Source organism: Tripterygium wilfordii, chromosome 15 (genome assembly GCF_013401445.1).
Source record: "Tripterygium wilfordii isolate XIE 37 chromosome 15, ASM1340144v1, whole genome shotgun sequence".
Taxonomy (NCBI): domain Eukaryota; kingdom Viridiplantae; phylum Streptophyta; class Magnoliopsida; order Celastrales; family Celastraceae; genus Tripterygium; species Tripterygium wilfordii.
The window spans coordinates 5,266,091-5,284,805 of record NC_052246.1 but is presented as its reverse complement, the minus strand read 5'-3'; the positions used below and the strand labels follow the sequence as shown (position 1 = coordinate 5,284,805).

At 38.4% G+C, this 18,715-nt stretch overlaps 1 protein-coding gene across 4 annotated transcripts; it reads right to left on the bottom strand.

The window, feature by feature from the left end:
• Positions 1-112: 112 nt before the first annotated feature.
• On the bottom strand, positions 113-18,332 carry LOC120016648. Of its 4 annotated transcripts, none has more exons than XR_005472017.1 (20): positions 16,547-17,777; positions 16,320-16,371; positions 16,153-16,230; positions 16,020-16,079; positions 15,784-15,888; positions 14,114-14,224; positions 12,706-12,747; positions 6,868-6,981; positions 6,605-6,789; positions 5,529-5,662; positions 5,348-5,454; positions 5,226-5,268; positions 5,052-5,143; positions 4,419-4,467; positions 3,280-3,350; positions 2,229-2,348; positions 1,714-1,799; positions 1,410-1,455; positions 429-543; positions 113-339 (listed from the first exon to the last, which is right to left on the bottom strand). XR_005472017.1 is itself a non-coding variant. In XM_038869518.1 (20 exons), the coding sequence occupies exons 2-20, from the start codon at positions 16,621-16,623 to the stop codon at positions 511-513; spliced, it is 1,605 nt and encodes a 534-aa protein (XP_038725446.1). In that variant the 5' UTR covers positions 16,624-16,817; positions 18,193-18,332; the 3' UTR covers positions 113-510. The 4 variants fall into 4 exon arrangements, 3 of the variants coding, with proteins under 3 accessions (XP_038725446.1, XP_038725445.1, XP_038725447.1); XM_038869518.1 differs by adding an exon at positions 18,193-18,332 and having other exon boundaries at positions 113-543; positions 16,547-16,817; XM_038869517.1 differs by having other exon boundaries at positions 113-543.
• Between the last annotated feature and the right edge of the window lie 383 nt (positions 18,333-18,715).

Genomic DNA, 18,715 nt, shown 5'->3' with positions numbered 1-18,715 from the left:
TTTTGGTGTTTCTATATCTAATGACGCTAGCATTTGACATGCACCAGAGAATGCTTGGCAAGAGAGGGAAGAAAGATCCAACTCAAAAAAATAAATGAACCAAGCAGTATCATGAACATAATTGTAGAATTCCTTTCAGAATTGCAGTTCAAAATTAAACAATCTCAACAAGTAAACTGACCTTTATTCGGTACAGTTATTGCGCCCATTTCAGTCTAGCTAAACAACATGAGCAATTTTGTAAACTACAATAAATCCGTGGAATAACATCCTAACAGTACATATCTATCATAAATATTCTTATGCTACCTGCTGCCGCATATTCGTGAGAGCTATTGCCTATAAAGAGTTCAACAACATGATATACAACAGGTAAAAAAATCACTTGTATAAATGTTTCTATCATCAATTAAGGCTACGACACAAACCTCGACGCAAATTTATTCTCCTTTTCTTTTTCTACCTTCAATGAATGCAGACTATAATAGTGTACACAAATGTTGAAAAGTCCTACGCTCTTCCTTTTCTCTTGTCATCCAATGCCTGCTCCAGAAATAACAATGTAACTAAAGCAATTTTTGAGAAGGAAAAACATTGCATATGCCACCAGCACAAAGGGAAAAAGAATTAAAAAAACTAAGAAAGAATGAAAAAAAATGAATACTTATTTCCTCTCTTTTTTTTTTCCAACTAGTTATTTATTTGGTTGTTAAACATATTACAACAGACGCTAGCCATTTGAAACAAAAATTTCTTCCAATTTCTTATTTTCAATCTATTGGAATCACGGAGGGAATAACATTAGTTTGTGGGAGTCGTTGGAAAGAGTTATCAACATTTTAGAAAAGTTACTTCCCTGCCCACAGTAAGAAATTCATTAGTCTATCACCTACCTCTGCACTCATCCAAAATGCACATTTGAGGGGGTTATACAATTTAAGTTTTCCATTGATGACGGATAAACATTTTTCCATGAAATTCTGAAACAAATTAAAAGAACAGAAAATTCTGCATACCATAATATTAAGATGGTATGCTAGCTAGAGCTTTTGCACAACCATCTCTTGTATTAAGATGGAGAAGCAAAACTAAAATCAAATGATGTTTTAACCTACAGAACTTTTCACTTTTAGTTGGGTTTCAATTAATCTTACATCTTTCTTCTCATTTTCATTCAGTGGTTAGATCAGATTTATCCCACCTACTGCCTTTGTTACCAACCATATAAGTATGTAATTATGTACATATGTAAACACACACACACACATTTGTGTATCAACATTCAACACACTATAAGTTTCTCTTCACCAGGAAAATGTTACCCATGGATAGTGATTAAACACAATGACCAAGCACATAAGCAAAAGTCCAGCTAAATTTGAAGCACACTGAGTCAATGTGAAAATTACCTTGGTTTGGAACATTCTCAAGGTCAATGCAAGAGTATCGCGCATGCTACAAAGAAAGAGTAAAAAAAAGCTTCATGTTTATATGAATCCAATTAAATAAGGAAAATTTTACAAAAGGAGCTTGTTGCCTAGTGGTAGCCAACTCCTTGCACAATGTGCATTGTTCGATTCCCCCTTCCCTCAAAAAATTTTGATATTTTTTGCTCAAAAACAATCAAAAGGTAAAAGTAGTTACACTCCTAAACAAAATAATAATGAAGGAATAATCAATTCAATGAAATTCAGATATGGAGATCGTACGTACCGAACATTATATGTACTGAAAAAATGTGAAGATCCATCAGAACATATTAGAACAAATTGTGTTGAGAGCCCACAAGGTATTTTGATCTGAAATGTAGATGGAAGAAAAATAATATCAAACATCAACAATGGAACACCGTTTCTGAAATTTTTAGATACTCATGTAGGGCAATGTGGGAAACTAGCATCCAAACCAGTGCACAAGGCCACTGATTCCTAATTGTAGTTCAGCAAAAGGTATATACATTAATTATTTGAGTTTGTCTTCGAAATCAAGGAATAAAAATGGTTTTAATTTGCTTTCATAACTTAGTTACATGCGATCGATTGGCATTTGAATACTTATTAACATCTTCTGGAGTAATCTCCTTGAAATTTTCAATTGTGGCAACCACAACACAGAACCATGCACAGAACATACTGGATTAAGTTTACTTTCATAAGCTAATACACATCAATACTTAAGAAGGATGAAAGAAATATAGAAGGGCAAGTCTATTTATTATAGGCACGTACTGATAATTCTTTAGAAAAGTTCTCGCCAACGACCTTGGCTTCTGTGCTATTGATATTAATTTGATAGCTGGACCGTCTCAAATAAAGAGTTGCTGGTTCCCAACTCTCAGAAGAATCCATCTGTAAAAGGCAAAAACCAGAAAGGTGCATCATCTGTGCTGAAGAGTTCTAAAGTTGGCTAAGATGAATTATATACTTCTCACGTAAAATTGCAGGATTACTTAACTGACACAGCAGAACAACATTGCTTGTTTTGCATATTAAAGTCACATTAACTGATAAAAATGCTCAAATTATGTATAGAAGATATGCAAATTCCACAAAAACAACAGGGAAAAGAAAAAAAAATCCAGTGCAAAAAGGCTGTGATGATATGGCATTTTGGTGAGATATTTTCGACATTCCAGTTGTAATCCTTTTTTTAAGGTGATACATGTCTCAGATGGTAGTAGCTTTTGTCATGCCTTGCGGCCTCAAATCTCCCCCACTTGTTGGGAACCAGCAAGTTGTTTTTGGGACATGACTCATCCCTAACTTTGGGAACAAGGTCAATTTGGTCCAACTTTAAAACTGTTCAATTTAGTCTGTCAATATTAATAGTTTAAACAATAGATGTTAGTAACGGTGAATTAGAGACCAAAAGTGCTGTCACGTCAAAAAGCATTATTCTCTGTACTTGAAAGACACCATATCAAGTATGATGACATGTCACATTAAAAAAAGAAGATAACTTTCTTTATTTATAAACAACTTTGCATCGGATCCAACTGTCCGAGTCACCAATTTATGGACTCTACTCTACTGTTCTCATTACCAAAGTTGAAGGACTAAATTGACGAACTCTAAAGTTGGATAACCAAATTGAACCCGATCTTCAGGGACCATTAGTGCCCCAACTCTTTTCCTTTTTTAAAAGAATTTCTTCTCAGGATATACAATCTACATCACGAATATTTAGGAAAAAATTATATCATATGGAGCAGAGATAGAGAGAGCACCCTATTGCCTTCTAAAGAAAGAGAAGCAGCTGTAAAAACTCAATCAAGCCTACCAGCAGTAGGACACTGAATGTGGCTTGACTATTTGAAATGTATGTATCAATCTCCAGTTGCATATCCAGATCTGCAGAAAAGTTCAGTAAAGGCCCACATACATATGATAAACCACAACAAATTAAGCACATCCATTAAGAGCATATGAAGCCAAACTTATCCACAATGCTAAAATGCTACATTCATATCAAGGAGAAAAGAAAGATGGGAAAAGGAAACTAATTGGCAACTAACACCATATATTGCTTCAAAACAAGTATAGGTCTGAAGTTGCTTAATTCAATAACATTTCTCATTCAACTGTATCTCAAGAAGTGTAGTCAAGTTTCAAGATGATCAAAGTTTTCTTATACATTAGCTATTCCAAGGAAAGAGCTAGAACATCTACCAACCATCCTGTGCATAGTTGCTGCATGTCCATCTCCATCCAACATCAGAAAATTCAACAAATTCTCAATCAACTTCAGCAATTCAGTTTTGTGATTTTTACAATAATAGTGGCTGAGATTAATGCACGAAATATAGTTTATATGATCTAATGCAACAAAATCATGAGAGTTTATTTTACTTAAGTTAGAGTTATACAGATTTCTACTCCTGGAAAAGAAGCAATAATAAAACTTCTACTCTTAAGCCCCATGGCCCAAGAAGAATCTGAGGAAGCTCAAAATGTCAACATTCCACGTACGACAACAAATAAGAATTAACTATCTGTCAATGATACTGATACGCAGTGAATTACAGCATATCATCACGATTTACGGTTGCAAATAGGGATTTCATATCACGCTATTTTACTTCTGAAAATACAATTAGCTCCTATATTCCAAAACATGAAAAATTATGATTGCCGGAAAATTGTCTTCTTTCAATTTAGGCTTTCACCTTAAATAGAACAACTGGCCTATCTATAGCTGTTATGTATGGAAAGAATCTACAAATCAAATCCCTATTTACAATAGTAAATTAGGGTGATACGATATCCCTATCGTGTTGGAGGAAGCTCAAAATACTAATTAGCTACCTTGATTCTTTGCAAAAAAAAGTAAACTAAATCTACCTCATATAAATATAACCAGAAGAGTACAACAATATACCAAAGGCCCTATTTTCAGGATTTGAAGAAAGACATACTTACCACATTTTATTTTGTTTTGATCATTAGCAAACAGCTTCACCAGTTCACCCTGAGAAAAGTTAACACTTTGACATAAATAAACAGGAAGAATGTAATACCGCACTGCAATGGTTGCCTTTATTTTGACACGAATTCACTGCATTTCAAGCTATCAATAAACAAAATAAAACAATATTGTAAAGTAAAAAAAAGCTGCAATGGAGAAGTTTTATTCCAAGAAAATGGAGCATAAATAAAAAAAGAAGGAGATGATAATGCATCTTGAAAGAGAGGAATTGATAGTTGTGTTATGAATCAAAAGAGAGGAGAGGAGGAAGCCGATGCATGCGAAGCAAACAGGGAGAATCTTTGGAAAATACTGAACTAAAATTTGCAGGTACTAAGGTAGCAAAGTTTAGAAAGGAAGGACCAGTCGAAGTCCAGGACATTGACCCTAGATCCATATACTTAATGTACTCCTAAGATTGAAAAGGTTCTCATGCACAAGAAAATCCAAAAAAAAGCTGAAATATCAACAGAACACATATACTCAATGCAATCTTCGTGGTTAAAATTTTTTTATATAGCAATACAATGTTTTACATGGATCTTCACGCTTCATAGGACAACAAAATGTATTCTCTTTGGGCGAACCTGACGACCTTGGTCATCCATTGGTATGCACTCAACAGCAAGCAGTTTATCTACATCATCAGCTGTAACAATGTACTCTGGGTTGGTGGCCCCTGAATCCCAAGAAAAGTATATAATTATATAAATAAGCTCCAACAACAAAAGTAACTGTCTTTTAATTCAATTAATACTAACCTTCAATATACTGCCGAGTGCCGTCATCAAGATGGCGAATCCACTAATAGACAGAAAACATCAGTGATTTACGTACTCTGAATCCACTTGAGAGGATTATGATCGAAAATGACAGTAATTACCTGAAACATGCAAAGAGACGTGCCACGTACAGGATACCCGCATCCTAGTAGCTTTTCTCCTGGCGTAGCATCCCCAATAATCTGGAAACCCTCTATGCCAGGGCCCTCTGAATTGTAGTAAGCCATATTAGATTTTATCATAGTTCATGAAACTTACATTGTAAACTTGAATATCCTTCACCTTCAGAGGCAGAGGAAGCAATCTCATCATGCATGCTTGCAGTGTGAGAAAAGGCATTGTCGGCTGCCTCTCTTCCTCTTGCTTTAATTTCACCTTTATCAAACAAATTATTGGGAATAGTACCAGCAAGCGCACTGTTGGAAAGTAAAATAAGAGGGAAATACATAACATCAACCACATTAAAGAAGTACAGCAGATAAATTGAATAAAAAATTGCAACATGCCTATATCTACAATATGCAACCAAACAGGTTAGAGTGGTAATTCACAGAAGTTATTGGCACATTCACAATTTACTTTCAAATTGGCAAGCATGGCACAAATTAATCAACAGCGCGATTTAGTAACTCATATTCACAAACCAGAAAATAAATAAAATTATGGCATTCAGAAAGTATCAAACAAAATCTGTCTGAAATGAAGAATAATATAGACACAGTTTTCCGGTAGTTATTTTTAACTAGCCAATATCAACACTATGGACAAAGCCACCAAAGTGAAATCTAGCAAACATTCAATGATTCCATCTACGGACATGCAATACAGATGTAAAACCAACTCTAGGTACCTGAATTTGTACATCATGAGAATTCACAACTCAAGAAAACATGCCCAGTTATCGAATATGACTAATTTTAATATATGCCCCTAATTATCAAATATGATTAGTTGTAATTTTTATGGAGTCTTAAGTTTAAATAAAACTAATTAGATACCATAACAAGAACATTCTGCAATCGGTATTGCTCACATCAAGGAGATGCAGTTATTTTAGCATTGAAAAGTTAATCTAACAAAGCTTGCAATTCCATCGTAACTGCCTAAATTGAGGGGGGAAATGATATTATCTTCTGAAACAAGAGCATATAAATGATGCCTACCTATTAAGTTTAAGTAAAACTAAGTAGATACCATAACAGGAACATTCTGCAATCGGTATTGCTCGCACCAAGGAGATGCAGTTATTTCAGCATTGAAAAGTTAATCTAACAAAGCTTGCAATTCCATCTTAACTGCCTCAATTGAGGAGGGAATGATATTATCTTCTGAAACAAGAGCATATAAATGATGCCTACCTATTACTCTTTGTCAAAAACTCTTGGACATTGTTGCCATTGAATTGTTGGCGGGTCTCACTATTAAATATTAAGGTTCTCCTGTTTGTGGGGTCATTGTCACTCACATATCTCCACATATCTTCACTTGGTTTCAAATGATGTTCTTCTGTACGCTGGAGATCAGAAGGAAAACCATGCTGACCCTGTATTGAGAGAGAGTGGCAACTAAATAAGAATAAAAAATGAAATAGTGAAACAAGTAGATTGCAAGCCAAATGTACCATGGATTCGCTCGGAAGCTGGCCATTCAAAACACGATAGCCAGAGATATCTTTATCATGCAATAAGCTTCCAGTAGGAGTTCCCAGAACGGATGTTACTTCTCTAAGCCTATCCTGCAATGAAAGTAAGTCCATATATTATTATCCCAATAACACCACAATCAAAATATACTGTTAGAGATGTGTATAGATGTGTATATGTGTATATCTTTAGTCTTGAAGGGGTAGTTTGGTCTTCTCATGAGTTATTGTATATATACTCTTGTATTCTCCTTTGGAGTATAATGAATATACGATTTCATCTTTACATGGTATCGAGCTAAAGTTTTTTTTCTCCTGAAATTTTTTTTCGTGCGGTGCGGCGCTCTTCTTCTCTGGCGAGCTTTCCGCCGTGTGCCACTGCCCTCTCCTTCTCTGGCGACCTCATTGTTGTGCGCCATTGCTCTCATCTCCTTCGGCCCAGCTCTCTACCCTAGTTCAGCTGCTCCCAGTTCTCCCGGCCCAGCTCACTGCCGTGCACCACTGCCCTTTCCTTTCTCCGGCGAGCTTCCTGCAGTGCGTTACTGCTCCCATTTCGATGCTCTTTGCCAGCTCAGTTCTCTCGGGCCCAGCTCTCTGTCCATTCCGGTGCTCTCTGTCCAGTTCGGTGGTATCTGCCAGCTCTGTTCTCCAGGCCCAGCTCTCTGTCTCTGCCACGCGCATCTTCAGCCAGCAACTCCTATTGTGCTGCCACCACCAGCACTCATTTATTTTTTTTGGTGCACCACAGTCGCTCTTTGACTCCTTCGGTGGTATTATGTCTACTTTGGGCACAGTGATTTTCCTCCCTTGCCAGGGACTGGTTCCTCCGCCTCTCGGTCTTTGTCAACTTCGGTTGGTTCTACGACACTTTCATCCTCATCGACGGTGGTTGGTTTGACCACCTCTGACCTTCCTCGGGATTTCCTTCCTACTTCGACTAATTTTCGGCTCACTTCAGCTAGTGACTGGCCTACTTGGAGTGCCACGGTTCGTAATGCCTTGTTTGGCCGTGGGCTCTTATCTTATCTCACGGATGGCCTACCCGTTAATTGCTCTGATGATGTTTTAGTTGCTTGGAGTCTTCGGACTAATCGAGTCTCCAGTTATCTCATTGAGTCCCTCGACCCAGCTCTTCGACCTGATCTGGTTACTCGATTTACCCATGTGGTTTGGACGTCTCTTACTGCTCGTTTTGTTGAGCGTAGTGGGGCTCGTCAGTATTCTCTTCTTACTCAGGCTGCTGCTGCTCGTCAGGATGATAGGTCTATCCAGCAGTTCTATCAGCACATGCGTGGTTTTTGGCGTGAGCTAGAGGTTTTCCTCCCTGCTGGCAGTCATATTGCTACTCATGTGGTTTTTTGGGATATGCGTCATATGTATGAGTTTCTGATGGCTCTCCGCCCTGAGCTTCGTTCTCTGGTTGGTCAGCTTATACATCGCGACCCCTCTCCCAGTCTTGAGAATGCCGTTGCTGAGTTAGTTGCCGAGGAGACTCGTCTGCACCTGCAAGGTGGTGTTAGGGCACCTCCCGCACCCTCTAGTTTCTCTGGTGTTCTTGCTGCGGCACCCTCTGGTATTTGCACAACTCCTTCACCTTCATCTGGTCGTCCTACTTGCACTCATTGCCTGCGGCCAGGTCATACTGTGGATGACTGTTGGAAGCTTCACCCTGAGCGTCGTGTTGGACCTCGTGGTTGTGGCCGCCGTGCCTCCACTCCTATTGCTGCGGTTGTTACTCCTGCACCTCCTTCTCCTGCTTCTGCTATGTCTCCTATTGATATTCAGCAGTTTCAGCAGTTCTAGCAGTATCAACAGCGTCTTGAGCAGATGACTGCTCCCACCAGCACTGGTAGCACTCCTGCACCCTCTGCTTTCTCAGCCACTGGTATGTCTAGTACTTGGATTTTTGACTCGGGGGCTTCTCATCATATGACCTTTGATGCCTCACTGTTGACTGATTGTAGTCCCGCACCTCCTATTCCCTCTATTTACACTACTGATGGTTCTCCATTGAGAGTCTCTCAGGCTGGCTCTATTACTACCACCTCAGAGCCCTCAGGCCATCTCTCTCTACCCTCTGTTCTTCATGCTCCTCAGTTGAGCATGAATCTTATTTCCGTTGGTGGTATACGTGATTTTGGCTATGATGTTTTATTCACACCCTCTTCTTGTCGTGTGCAGGATCCGTCTACCAGCCGGGTGATTGGCAGTGGTCGTAGAGTGGGTGGTCTCTATCATCTCCAGTCTCTCCACCTTCCCTCCTCGCGTCCCAGTTTTTGCGGTCTTGCCTCCCCTACTTCTGATATATGACATAGACGATTAGGTCATATTTCTGAGTCGCGACTGAAGAGTCTCTCCTTGTCTGGAGCTCTCGGTCGTAGTTCATTTTCTGCTTTTAGTCTTTGTCTTGGTTGTAAGCTTGCTAAAGCTACAACACTCCCCTTTTCCCCAAGTGTATCCCAAACTTCTAGTGTTTTTGATCTATTACATTCAGACATTTGGGGCCCTGCACCTCTCCCTTCTATTTGTGGTTATCGTTATTATGTTTCCTTTATTGATGACTTTACTTGCTATACTTGGGTCTGTCTCTTACAGCATCGCTCTGAGATTCTCGATGTGTATGACAGTTTTACCACTATGATTTTCACTTAGTTTGGTTGTTGCATCAAGACGCTCCGTTCTGATTGTGCTCTTGAGTACTTGTGTACTTGTCTTCTCGTATGCGCGCGTTGCTCTCCTCTCATGGTACCATTTTTCAGCACTCATGTCCTCACACACATGAGCAGAATGGTGTTGCTGAGAGGAAGCATCGACACATTCTAGAGACTACTCGGGCGCTTCTCCTCTCGGCTTCTGTGCCTCGTTCTTACTGGGCTGAGGCTGTTCTCACTTCAGTAAATCTAATCAACATTACTCCCTCTTCAGTCCTGCCTGGTCGTATCTCTCCTTATGAGCGGCTATTCAGCTCCCCACCTAACTACTCTCGTCTTCGCACATTTGGCTACACTTGTTTAGTCCTATTACCTCCTCCTGAGCATTCCAAGTTGTCCCCTGTTTCTACCAAATGTGTTCTCCTCGGTATCAGTGCTGAACACAAGGGTTATCATTGCTATGATCCCTTGACTCGGCGCGTCCGTATCTCTCGTCATCTCAAGATCTTACCTTTCTTACGCTTCCGCCCTCACCTACTCCTGACATCTCTTCCCCCTCCTCCTGTTTCCTCTACATCCATTCTAGATATTCCCATTTCTTCCCTTCTCTCGGCTTCTGCTCCTACTGAGCCTGATCCTCCATCTTCCTCCTCCTCTTCTACACCTGATCCCATTCCCACTGCACCTGATCCTTCATCTCCTCCTCTTTCACCTGGTATTACTCCTTATCCTCTTCACTACACCCGTGATCTTGACTATGTCCCATCTGCTAGTCCTGATTCTACCTCATCCTCCTCGACCACCTGTACATCCCCTGCTAGTATGGATCCTCCTGCTCCTCGCTATCCTCAGCGCGAGCGTCGCCCTGTGGAGAGGTATGGTTATAGTTCTGTTTCTACTTATGCTCCACAGTTTACTGCTTTTCTTACTGCTCTTCATTCGGAGTCTGAGCCTACCTCATACAGTGAGGCCTCTCAGTTAGTTCAGTGGCAGCAGGCTACGGCAGAGGAGTTTGAGGCTTTTAGGGAGACTCGGACTTGGGATGTGGTTCCTCTTCCTGCTGGTGTTAGGCCTATTGGCTGCAAATGGATTTATCGAGTTAAATGTCGCCCTGATGGGTCTATTGAGCACTATAAGGCTCGTCTTGTTGCTAGAGGTTTTTCTCAGGTGCATGGTATTGATTATGATGAGACTTTTGCTCTTGTTGCTCAGATGACTACAGTTCGCACTTTCTTGGCAGTTGCTGTCGTTAGTCAGTGGCCTCTTCTTCAGATGGATGTGATGGATGTGAAGAATACCTTTCTCAATGGTGATCTTTCAGAGATTGTCTACATGCAGCCCCCTCCCAGACTTCGGACTCCTCCTCAGCATGTTTGTCGCCTTCGCCGGGCTATCTATGGTCTCAAACAAGCCCCTCGGGCTTGGTTTGAGCGGTTTCGTCAGGTGGTGACTCAGGCTGGATTTATTGAGAGCTCTCAGGATCACTCTCTCTTTGTTCGGTCATCCCCTCAGGGGCGGGCGATTCTGTTGTTGTATGTGGATGATATGATCATTACAGGTGATGATACTGCTGCCATTCAGTATCTTCAGCAACATCTTCAGTCTCAGTTCAGAATGAAAGATCTTGGATCTCTCCGGTATTTTCTTGGCATTGAGATTACTCGTTCTGATCATGGCATTCTGCTGTCCCAGCAGAAGTATCTCTCCGACATTCTTCGTCGGGCTGCTCTCTCAGATACTCACCGTGTTGACAATCCTCTCGAGCTTAATGTGAAGCTCCGTCCAACTGATGGTCAGCCTCTTCCTGATCCGACTCGCTATCGGCAAATTGTTGGTCAGCTTGTGTACCTATGCATCACTCGTCCGGATATAGCTCATGCTGCGAGTATTGTGAGTCAGTTTATGTCTGCTCCCAGCTCAGTTCACTATGGTGCTCTTCTCCGGATTCTCAGGTATCTCAGTGGGACTATGACTCGGTCCATGTTCTTACCATCATCTTCGTCCCTCACTCTTCAGGCCTACTCAGATGCTGATTGGGCAGGTGATCCTACTTCTCGTCGCTCTATTACAGGCTACTGTGTGTTTCTTGGTGACTCTCTTATATCTTGGCGCAGCAAGAAACAGAATGTAGTCTCTCTTTCGAGCATTGAGGCAGAATATCGTGCTATGGCCACTACAGCTAAGGAGATTGTTCATCTTCGTCGTCTCCTTAGTCACTTGGGTGTTCATATTTCTGGACCAACACCGATGCATTGTGACAACAGGAGTGCTATTCATATTGCCTGCAATCCTGTTTTTCACGAGAGGACGAAACACATTGAGCTTGATTGTCACTTTGTTCGTGAGCAGTTTCTATCGGATGTTCTCTCCCTACCTTTCACTTATTCTGCTGCACAGTTGACGGATTTCTTCACGAAGTCTCACACTGTTTCTCGTCATCAGCTTCTCATTGGCAAACTCTCGGTGTTTGACCCACCTTGAGTTTGAGGGGGGGTGTTAGAGATGTGTATAGATGTGTATATGTGTATATTTTTAGTCTTGAAGGGTAGTTTGGTCTTCTCATGAGTTATTGTATATATACTCTTGTATTCTCCTTTGGAGTATAATGAATATACGATTTCATCTTTACATATACTACCCAATACTCCTAGTCCTTCAAGAACCACAGAAAAATAAAGAGTCCAAGGATGCATGCATAAGAATACTACATTCTACACAGACATTTGACTACTGTTGGAGATATGTAGGTTTGCATGCATGAACGTGACCAACGGAAAGCAAATGTTTGCAAACCTTCATAGCCCCTGTTTTCCCCCACCAAGGGCTGGTAGGCTAATCATTTCTTTTTGTATTTTCCCTAAGAAATAGAAAAGAAAATGAATTCGCTTGTCTTGACATGAAGCTAAAAGAGATAACACTTCCCCCTGGTCCTATCTATAATAAAAAATGATTCACTATAGTATTCTTAATAAAAAAAAAAAAAAGACCTGTATGCACATTAGTAGCCGAACCTATGAAATAAATAACTGCACAAATGAATATAGTTAAACAACTGGGATAATAACACTCAGCTTTGGAAACAAAATGCTCTAATATTCACTGAATTTTTTTTTAAATTTCATAATTCAACAAGACAGAATGCAAGAACAAGAAAACCAAAACTTACATGCGATGTTCTTATCTTCTGCTGCAATTGATCGTGTAAACGCTGCAATTAATTTTAAGAAGTAAGGGGGTCGTAACTCTATTGTTTGACAAAAATCAATAGCTTAATGAGTAAAAGCATCATCATACAAGAACTAAAACTTGAAACCACATGGATTTCAAGAGTACAGCAAAACCTTAAGACGCCATTCCTGTTAACAATTTCGATTGCTAATATTCAACATCAAACAAAGAATTTTAGTACAGAAACAAAGGAACCTAGGCCATAGATACAAAGATTTTGAATGAATATCGGCATCCATTGGCTTATGGACAACAAACTTAAGTAAACCGTGATCCAAAACATGTTCAAGAAAAGGATGTCCGATTTTAGAAGCTACCTTTGACGCTAGCAGTTTCTACCACGAAAGCATATGATGAAATCTAGTGTTAGTAATTATGGGTTCAGTCAGCTCTCCATTATTGGAGAAGGGTACAAAGACAAATTCTTGCCCGTTTGGGCTGTTAATTCCATCCAAGGTTGTATTATTCAAAAAAAATTCCATTCTAGGTTGTTACAACTAAATAGGCCTCTATGTTTGGCTAAGAGCCATTGAATCAAATCTCATAAATCATTCACATGAAGGCCTCATCCCATAATCCTCAACTCCAAATCTTTCACTACATTGGTTTCTGTATCATCATTTTCTCATTTGTATAAGTTCCAAAATTTTTGACTTAAGTATAATGTTATTTAATCACTTCTTAATGACATTTATGTTCAAAATTTTTCAATGGATTGATATTTTATGAGCATGGAATATCAGATTTGATGATTACTCCTGTTTTCCGCAGGATTTTGTCAAACATAGAAGCCAGACAGTATTGGCCACAGTTTTCGCCACTTGTATGATGTCAACTAGTCTTGTCCTCTAGATCATGTTTTCTGGCCATAAAAGGATAGAGTATGAAGCTTTCCAAATTCCAACAAAGAAGCAAATCACACACTTTACCAGCATGACACCTTACTACAACATACACAAGCCGCCAATTTTCTTAGCAGCACACAGCCTTATTCATATTATTTTATACCATCTATGAATACTCAAAGCCCAACGGCCAATCAAATGCATCAGAAACTGCCAAAGCTGTCATAGATATCTATATTGGAATGCTTGCAGGTTATAGCTAGCATCCTAATTCCTAGATGTAAATGATTTTGATTACTCCCATGATATTTTGTCACCACCGATTCCCCACCCACACCAACCCAATTCTGTTTAGACATGATAAGAGAATTCAGGTCCACAAGATGTAAGGGAAACATCAAAATCACAAACCATATCAAACGAAGGTGTAGCCGGTATGTCATAATCATCATTTCCCAATGCATAACATTCATACATAACCTGTGAGGTATAAAGCTGTACCTTTATGCAGTTGGATATCTCAGAAGCATTCATCACATGAGGTCGAATTCCATATTCAGCCAATACACCAAGCATTGATGACATGAAAACAAATCTCTCATCTTCTGCAGCCTAAAGATAACCACATAATAAACTTTCAGGAAAAAAAAAAAAAAAAAAAACAGCATTTTCTAAACAATAATGTTACTTTGTCACCACAGCTCAAGATATAACTGCTTCAAAGCCTGCCATCAGTAAAGAGGGGAGGCTGGATTCTTTTAGCAGCGACACATTGATATACATACTCAATGACAAGACTGCTCAATGACATAATTCAGCTTACATGCAATTGAAAACTAGCTGATTGATGCTACATGAAAAAGCTTGCAACCCACCTCGAATAAACTTTGCAGGTGATATGACAAGCAAGTCTGTCCAGGACAACATAATTTAAATGGTGGCAAATCTTAGGCAGAGTAAAAAGAATCTGAAAATAACTTTGACAACTCAATGACTGGTTAACATAAGAAACATGTATACATGAAGAGAATGAAAGTCATTACTATCAAGAAACTTAATCATTGTTGTCTGTCTCTCTGATTAAGTAATAAAAGGATCTTACAAAGATGGACTATTTTTAAGATTCTCATAAATCAAGAACAACATAAAAAATGCACAAAACTTACAACCTTTCTTGTTCATCATAAATTTAATATAAAATTCAAAAACCAAAAGAACTGAGGTATATTAATTTTAAGAGTTAAAGAGTGAGATTAATTACTTTGTCATTCAACCCAATAAGTTAACTTGTTGGTTTGGGGCGTTACACATAATTTATATCATATTCTAATACTCCCCCTCACGTATGAGGGAGAAAACTCCGACAGCCCAACACGTGAACAACAAACAAGACCCAACACTAGGGGCTCTCACAAAGGTTAGGGGCGTTAAGAGTAGTTATTTTGTCATTCAACCGATATTATGTGATGATAGAATCATAACATAAGATAACAATTTAACTCCAGGCTACAGAAGGGAAGCACCTCTTTCTATAAGTTAAATTTTATTCTCGATTTCGTCCTTATGAATGAAGTTCATACTTCAGCTGGACAAGGCATGGTCATTGTTAACATATATTCAGTTTCCTGTTTAAAGTTATTCTAAGAGTCGACATGCATGGATCTAGTTTTGGTGGCTTGCTTCAACTTAAGTTTCTGGTATGTTTTGATCACCAGATATGAAATACTCCTTTTGTACTTTGATCCCACTGAAGGGCCAAAGCAAGGATGAATCAAATAAAATTAGTTCTAGTTTCTTGTAGTATTAAAGTCTGAGAACTCTGTTGTGGCCATCACTCAATATCTTTGTCACTAATAGAAATTTATGTTAATATTTCCCATTGCACAAGCATTCTGCACCCATTTCATTGTGTTTCCAAATTGACTTCGTCATCAGGGCCTATTGGACCCAAAAATCTTTGCCCAAAATTTCAATTCATTGAACTCAAACACAGCCTGATTACATCAGTGTTTACATATCTCAGCATTTATAAACATAGATATCTCTAACATTCTCAGTACTCTATTCTAGTACCGTTGTACCCAATCACTGGACAGCTATATAGACTATGAAGCAGCATCAAATAACCACACTAATACAAACACACCTTGGAAATAAAACCCATCTCATACCTTCAAATCATGCACCAACTTTAAATTTTCTTCAAGATCACCTTTCCTACGAACCAACTCATTTGAAGCAGAAGTGATAGCTTCATTTTGCTTCTCATCAATTGCCTATCACTCACCATAGAGTTACTTAAGACTCAAGAGCATGAAAGAAAGGATACATAGATTATCCAGTTTGGTAACAGAAATCAATAAAAAGGAGGACAGGAGACAGGATGATTTCCAGTAAATGTACAAACCATTCTTAAGTCTGAAACTTTCCTCTCCAGGGCATACTTTTCATTCAATAGTTGTTGTTCCTGCTCCAACAGCATTACGACACAATTCAGAATTATAGAGCAACTATTATGATGATTACCACAGAAATGTTACCTTCATACAGGAAACATCAATTTGTTGATGAAGGGTCTGGATCTCCTCTTTCTGTGATGTGGCTTGGGAATGAAGTTCCTTTTTGCAAATTACTTATGTTAGAGAACCCTATAAAGCTTCAGAATAGTACCAATAATTATCTATAGATCAATGCACGAGACCAGTACCATAGCCTCTTGGTCTTGCAAATAATTGAAGTTGTCATCTCTTAACAATTTCCTATAAATAAAATTGTCAAAAGACTCAAAGTTATGTAGATCCAACCATCGAGTATTTCAAATCAATGATATTCTCTACAATACAATTACATAACAATATCGAATTTTATCTAAAAAGTGATCTAAATGAAAGAATTTCCATGAAGCATTTTCCACACTTTCAGTTTAAATAATACCTGTTCACTAAATCAGGCCTTCGATCCAGATTCCAACTGTTGTTCAGAACTTGTGTTGAATTCTTGTTAGAAGACATTGCATTGGCACTTCTAGATCCTCTTCAAGACAGCCTCTGAATCCTTAATGGCTAATTTTTCCCATGATCAACACTCAGACCGAGATTTTACCTCATTTTCCTTTATTTTTTCGCATTTCATTTTCCGAAATTACCAAAGTGTGTTTATTGGATGTACCAACTTCCAAATGTTGTAAGAAGCTATAAGCCTACAACTACAAAGAAAAATAAGTATGAAAAGGGGGTTGAAGGGAAAACAAAATGTATCATGCAATTTACACATAAGCCTACCCAAGTCAACAACAGCATCAAAAAATCAGCAATAAAAGCATAAAAGATCTTAGACAAAAATGTCTTCACTTAGTTCAAACTCATCGAGGTTGAATATATGAGAAGTCCATTTAATTAATCATCTCTCCCATGGACATAGAGAGTCTACATTTTATATAGCTAGGTAGGGACTTAGCAATGAGCACTAACAATACTGAAAGTTACATTACCAATTTCGGTGACTTATCAAATTGAAGGAAAAAACAGAATACATATGTTAACCTTCTCATGATTATGATGCCATATTGTCTTTTAGAAAGATATTGGGATTAAGAAACCTATAATCACAAAGCCCACAGTAACTGCCAAAAACTTTACCAACTCATTTTATGTGGAAGATTCAAAAGTCAAAGATTGGTGAAAAACTTGCATGTGAAACATACCAGGTTAAAGACTTGAGATAGGAGAAACAAGTCATTTGTAATTACTGAAGAGCAAAACCAAAAATGAGTATCTTAACTTTTTCCAAAAACTAAAAATGATGAAAAAATAAATTTCGCATCAATCTCCATTATACAATATCAGCAAATTTACAGAGCAGGAACATGCCACTATACCAGCCATAAAGATCAAAACAGTAAACTAGGGAAAAAATGAAACAGAACAAATAATTCTAGCATTGAGGCACCATATTTCCCAAAATTTAAACATTGACGTACTCCAAGCATTTTATAAAGACCAACCAATAACTATTGTCCTAAATCTTAATATTAATGACATACTTCCAATAGAACTCGACATGATTTTTTTTCCACATGAGAACAAGCATCACATGCAATACAAGCAAAAAATTGGAAGTTAACAGACTTCACACAACTCAAAATATCAATTTAGATTGAGAGTCTATGATAATTGTGATTATACTGTTATACCGTCAAAAAATTTGGTAAATATGAAGCTCTATAAGAATACAACTGAGCAGAGCCGGAATCATTTTCCAGTTCTAGGTTTACAACCTAGAGTATAACCAAAACTATATTAACTTGTCGTAACTAAAGGGAACAAAAAGAAAAAGATTCGTTTGGCAGCCGAGAAAAATGAATTTAACAGAAATTTGAAACTCAACAGTCAGTCTCTGCAGTTACCGTTTCGAGGAAGACAACAAATTCATTTGAAACAAGAAGAGTAAATCTCAAATTAGGAAGTGAAAATCGGAGCAAGATTCAGCACGCAAATGTTTTTGAATTCCAAGAAAGAATCTGTGGTTTCCAAATTGAGCATGAACAAGAAGATAAATTATGAAGGAGTTAAAGCGCGTACCTGTGTGTGAGAGAATACAGAACGTACGTTGTTGTTGTTACAGATCCATTAGAGAAACAGAGAGAGAGAGAGGCGCAAGCGAGTCTGCTCATAAAAGTCAAGAGAAGGTCGTTGAATACTTTGAATAACTCCTTTTTCTTTCATATCAATGCGAAAGAACGAGAATTATCATCATAATTCATAATATGCGTCGGACCGGCCCGACCCAAGATGGGATTTAAAAAAAACCGAAATGGAAAGAGCAACGGTGGGTATAGGAGGTACTTTACTATGTGTGCGTTCCCATATTAGCTACCGTGAGTTTTCATGTACACTAGTGCATATAAAAATTAAAAAGGTAATAATTAATTATGGATTTCAAGAAATGATTACGTCTCTCTCGGGTGACAGGGGTCTGCAGTAGTAAAAACTACAGTAGATCCCACTGTAGGTAATTTGGGTCCCAACAATTTTTTATTTTATTTTGAAAAAATTATAAATGTGTAGTTTATGATCTAACGAATCTAACGATATATTTTTTGTT

Bases quoted from the DNA above. Each gene is read 5' to 3' on its own strand.
- LOC120016648 (XM_038869518.1), bottom strand. From the start codon at position 16,623: ATGTCTTCTAACAAGAATTCAACACAAGTTCTGAACAACAGTTGGAAT. The intron at 16,080-16,152 runs GTAACATTTCTG...CTGTTGGAGCAG, and splicing joins TTGATGTTTCCTGTATGAAG to GAACAACAACTATTGAATGA. The intron at 15,889-16,019 runs GTTTGTACATTT...GGTGAGTGATAG, and splicing joins AAGTTTCAGACTTAAGAATG to GCAATTGATGAGAAGCAAAA.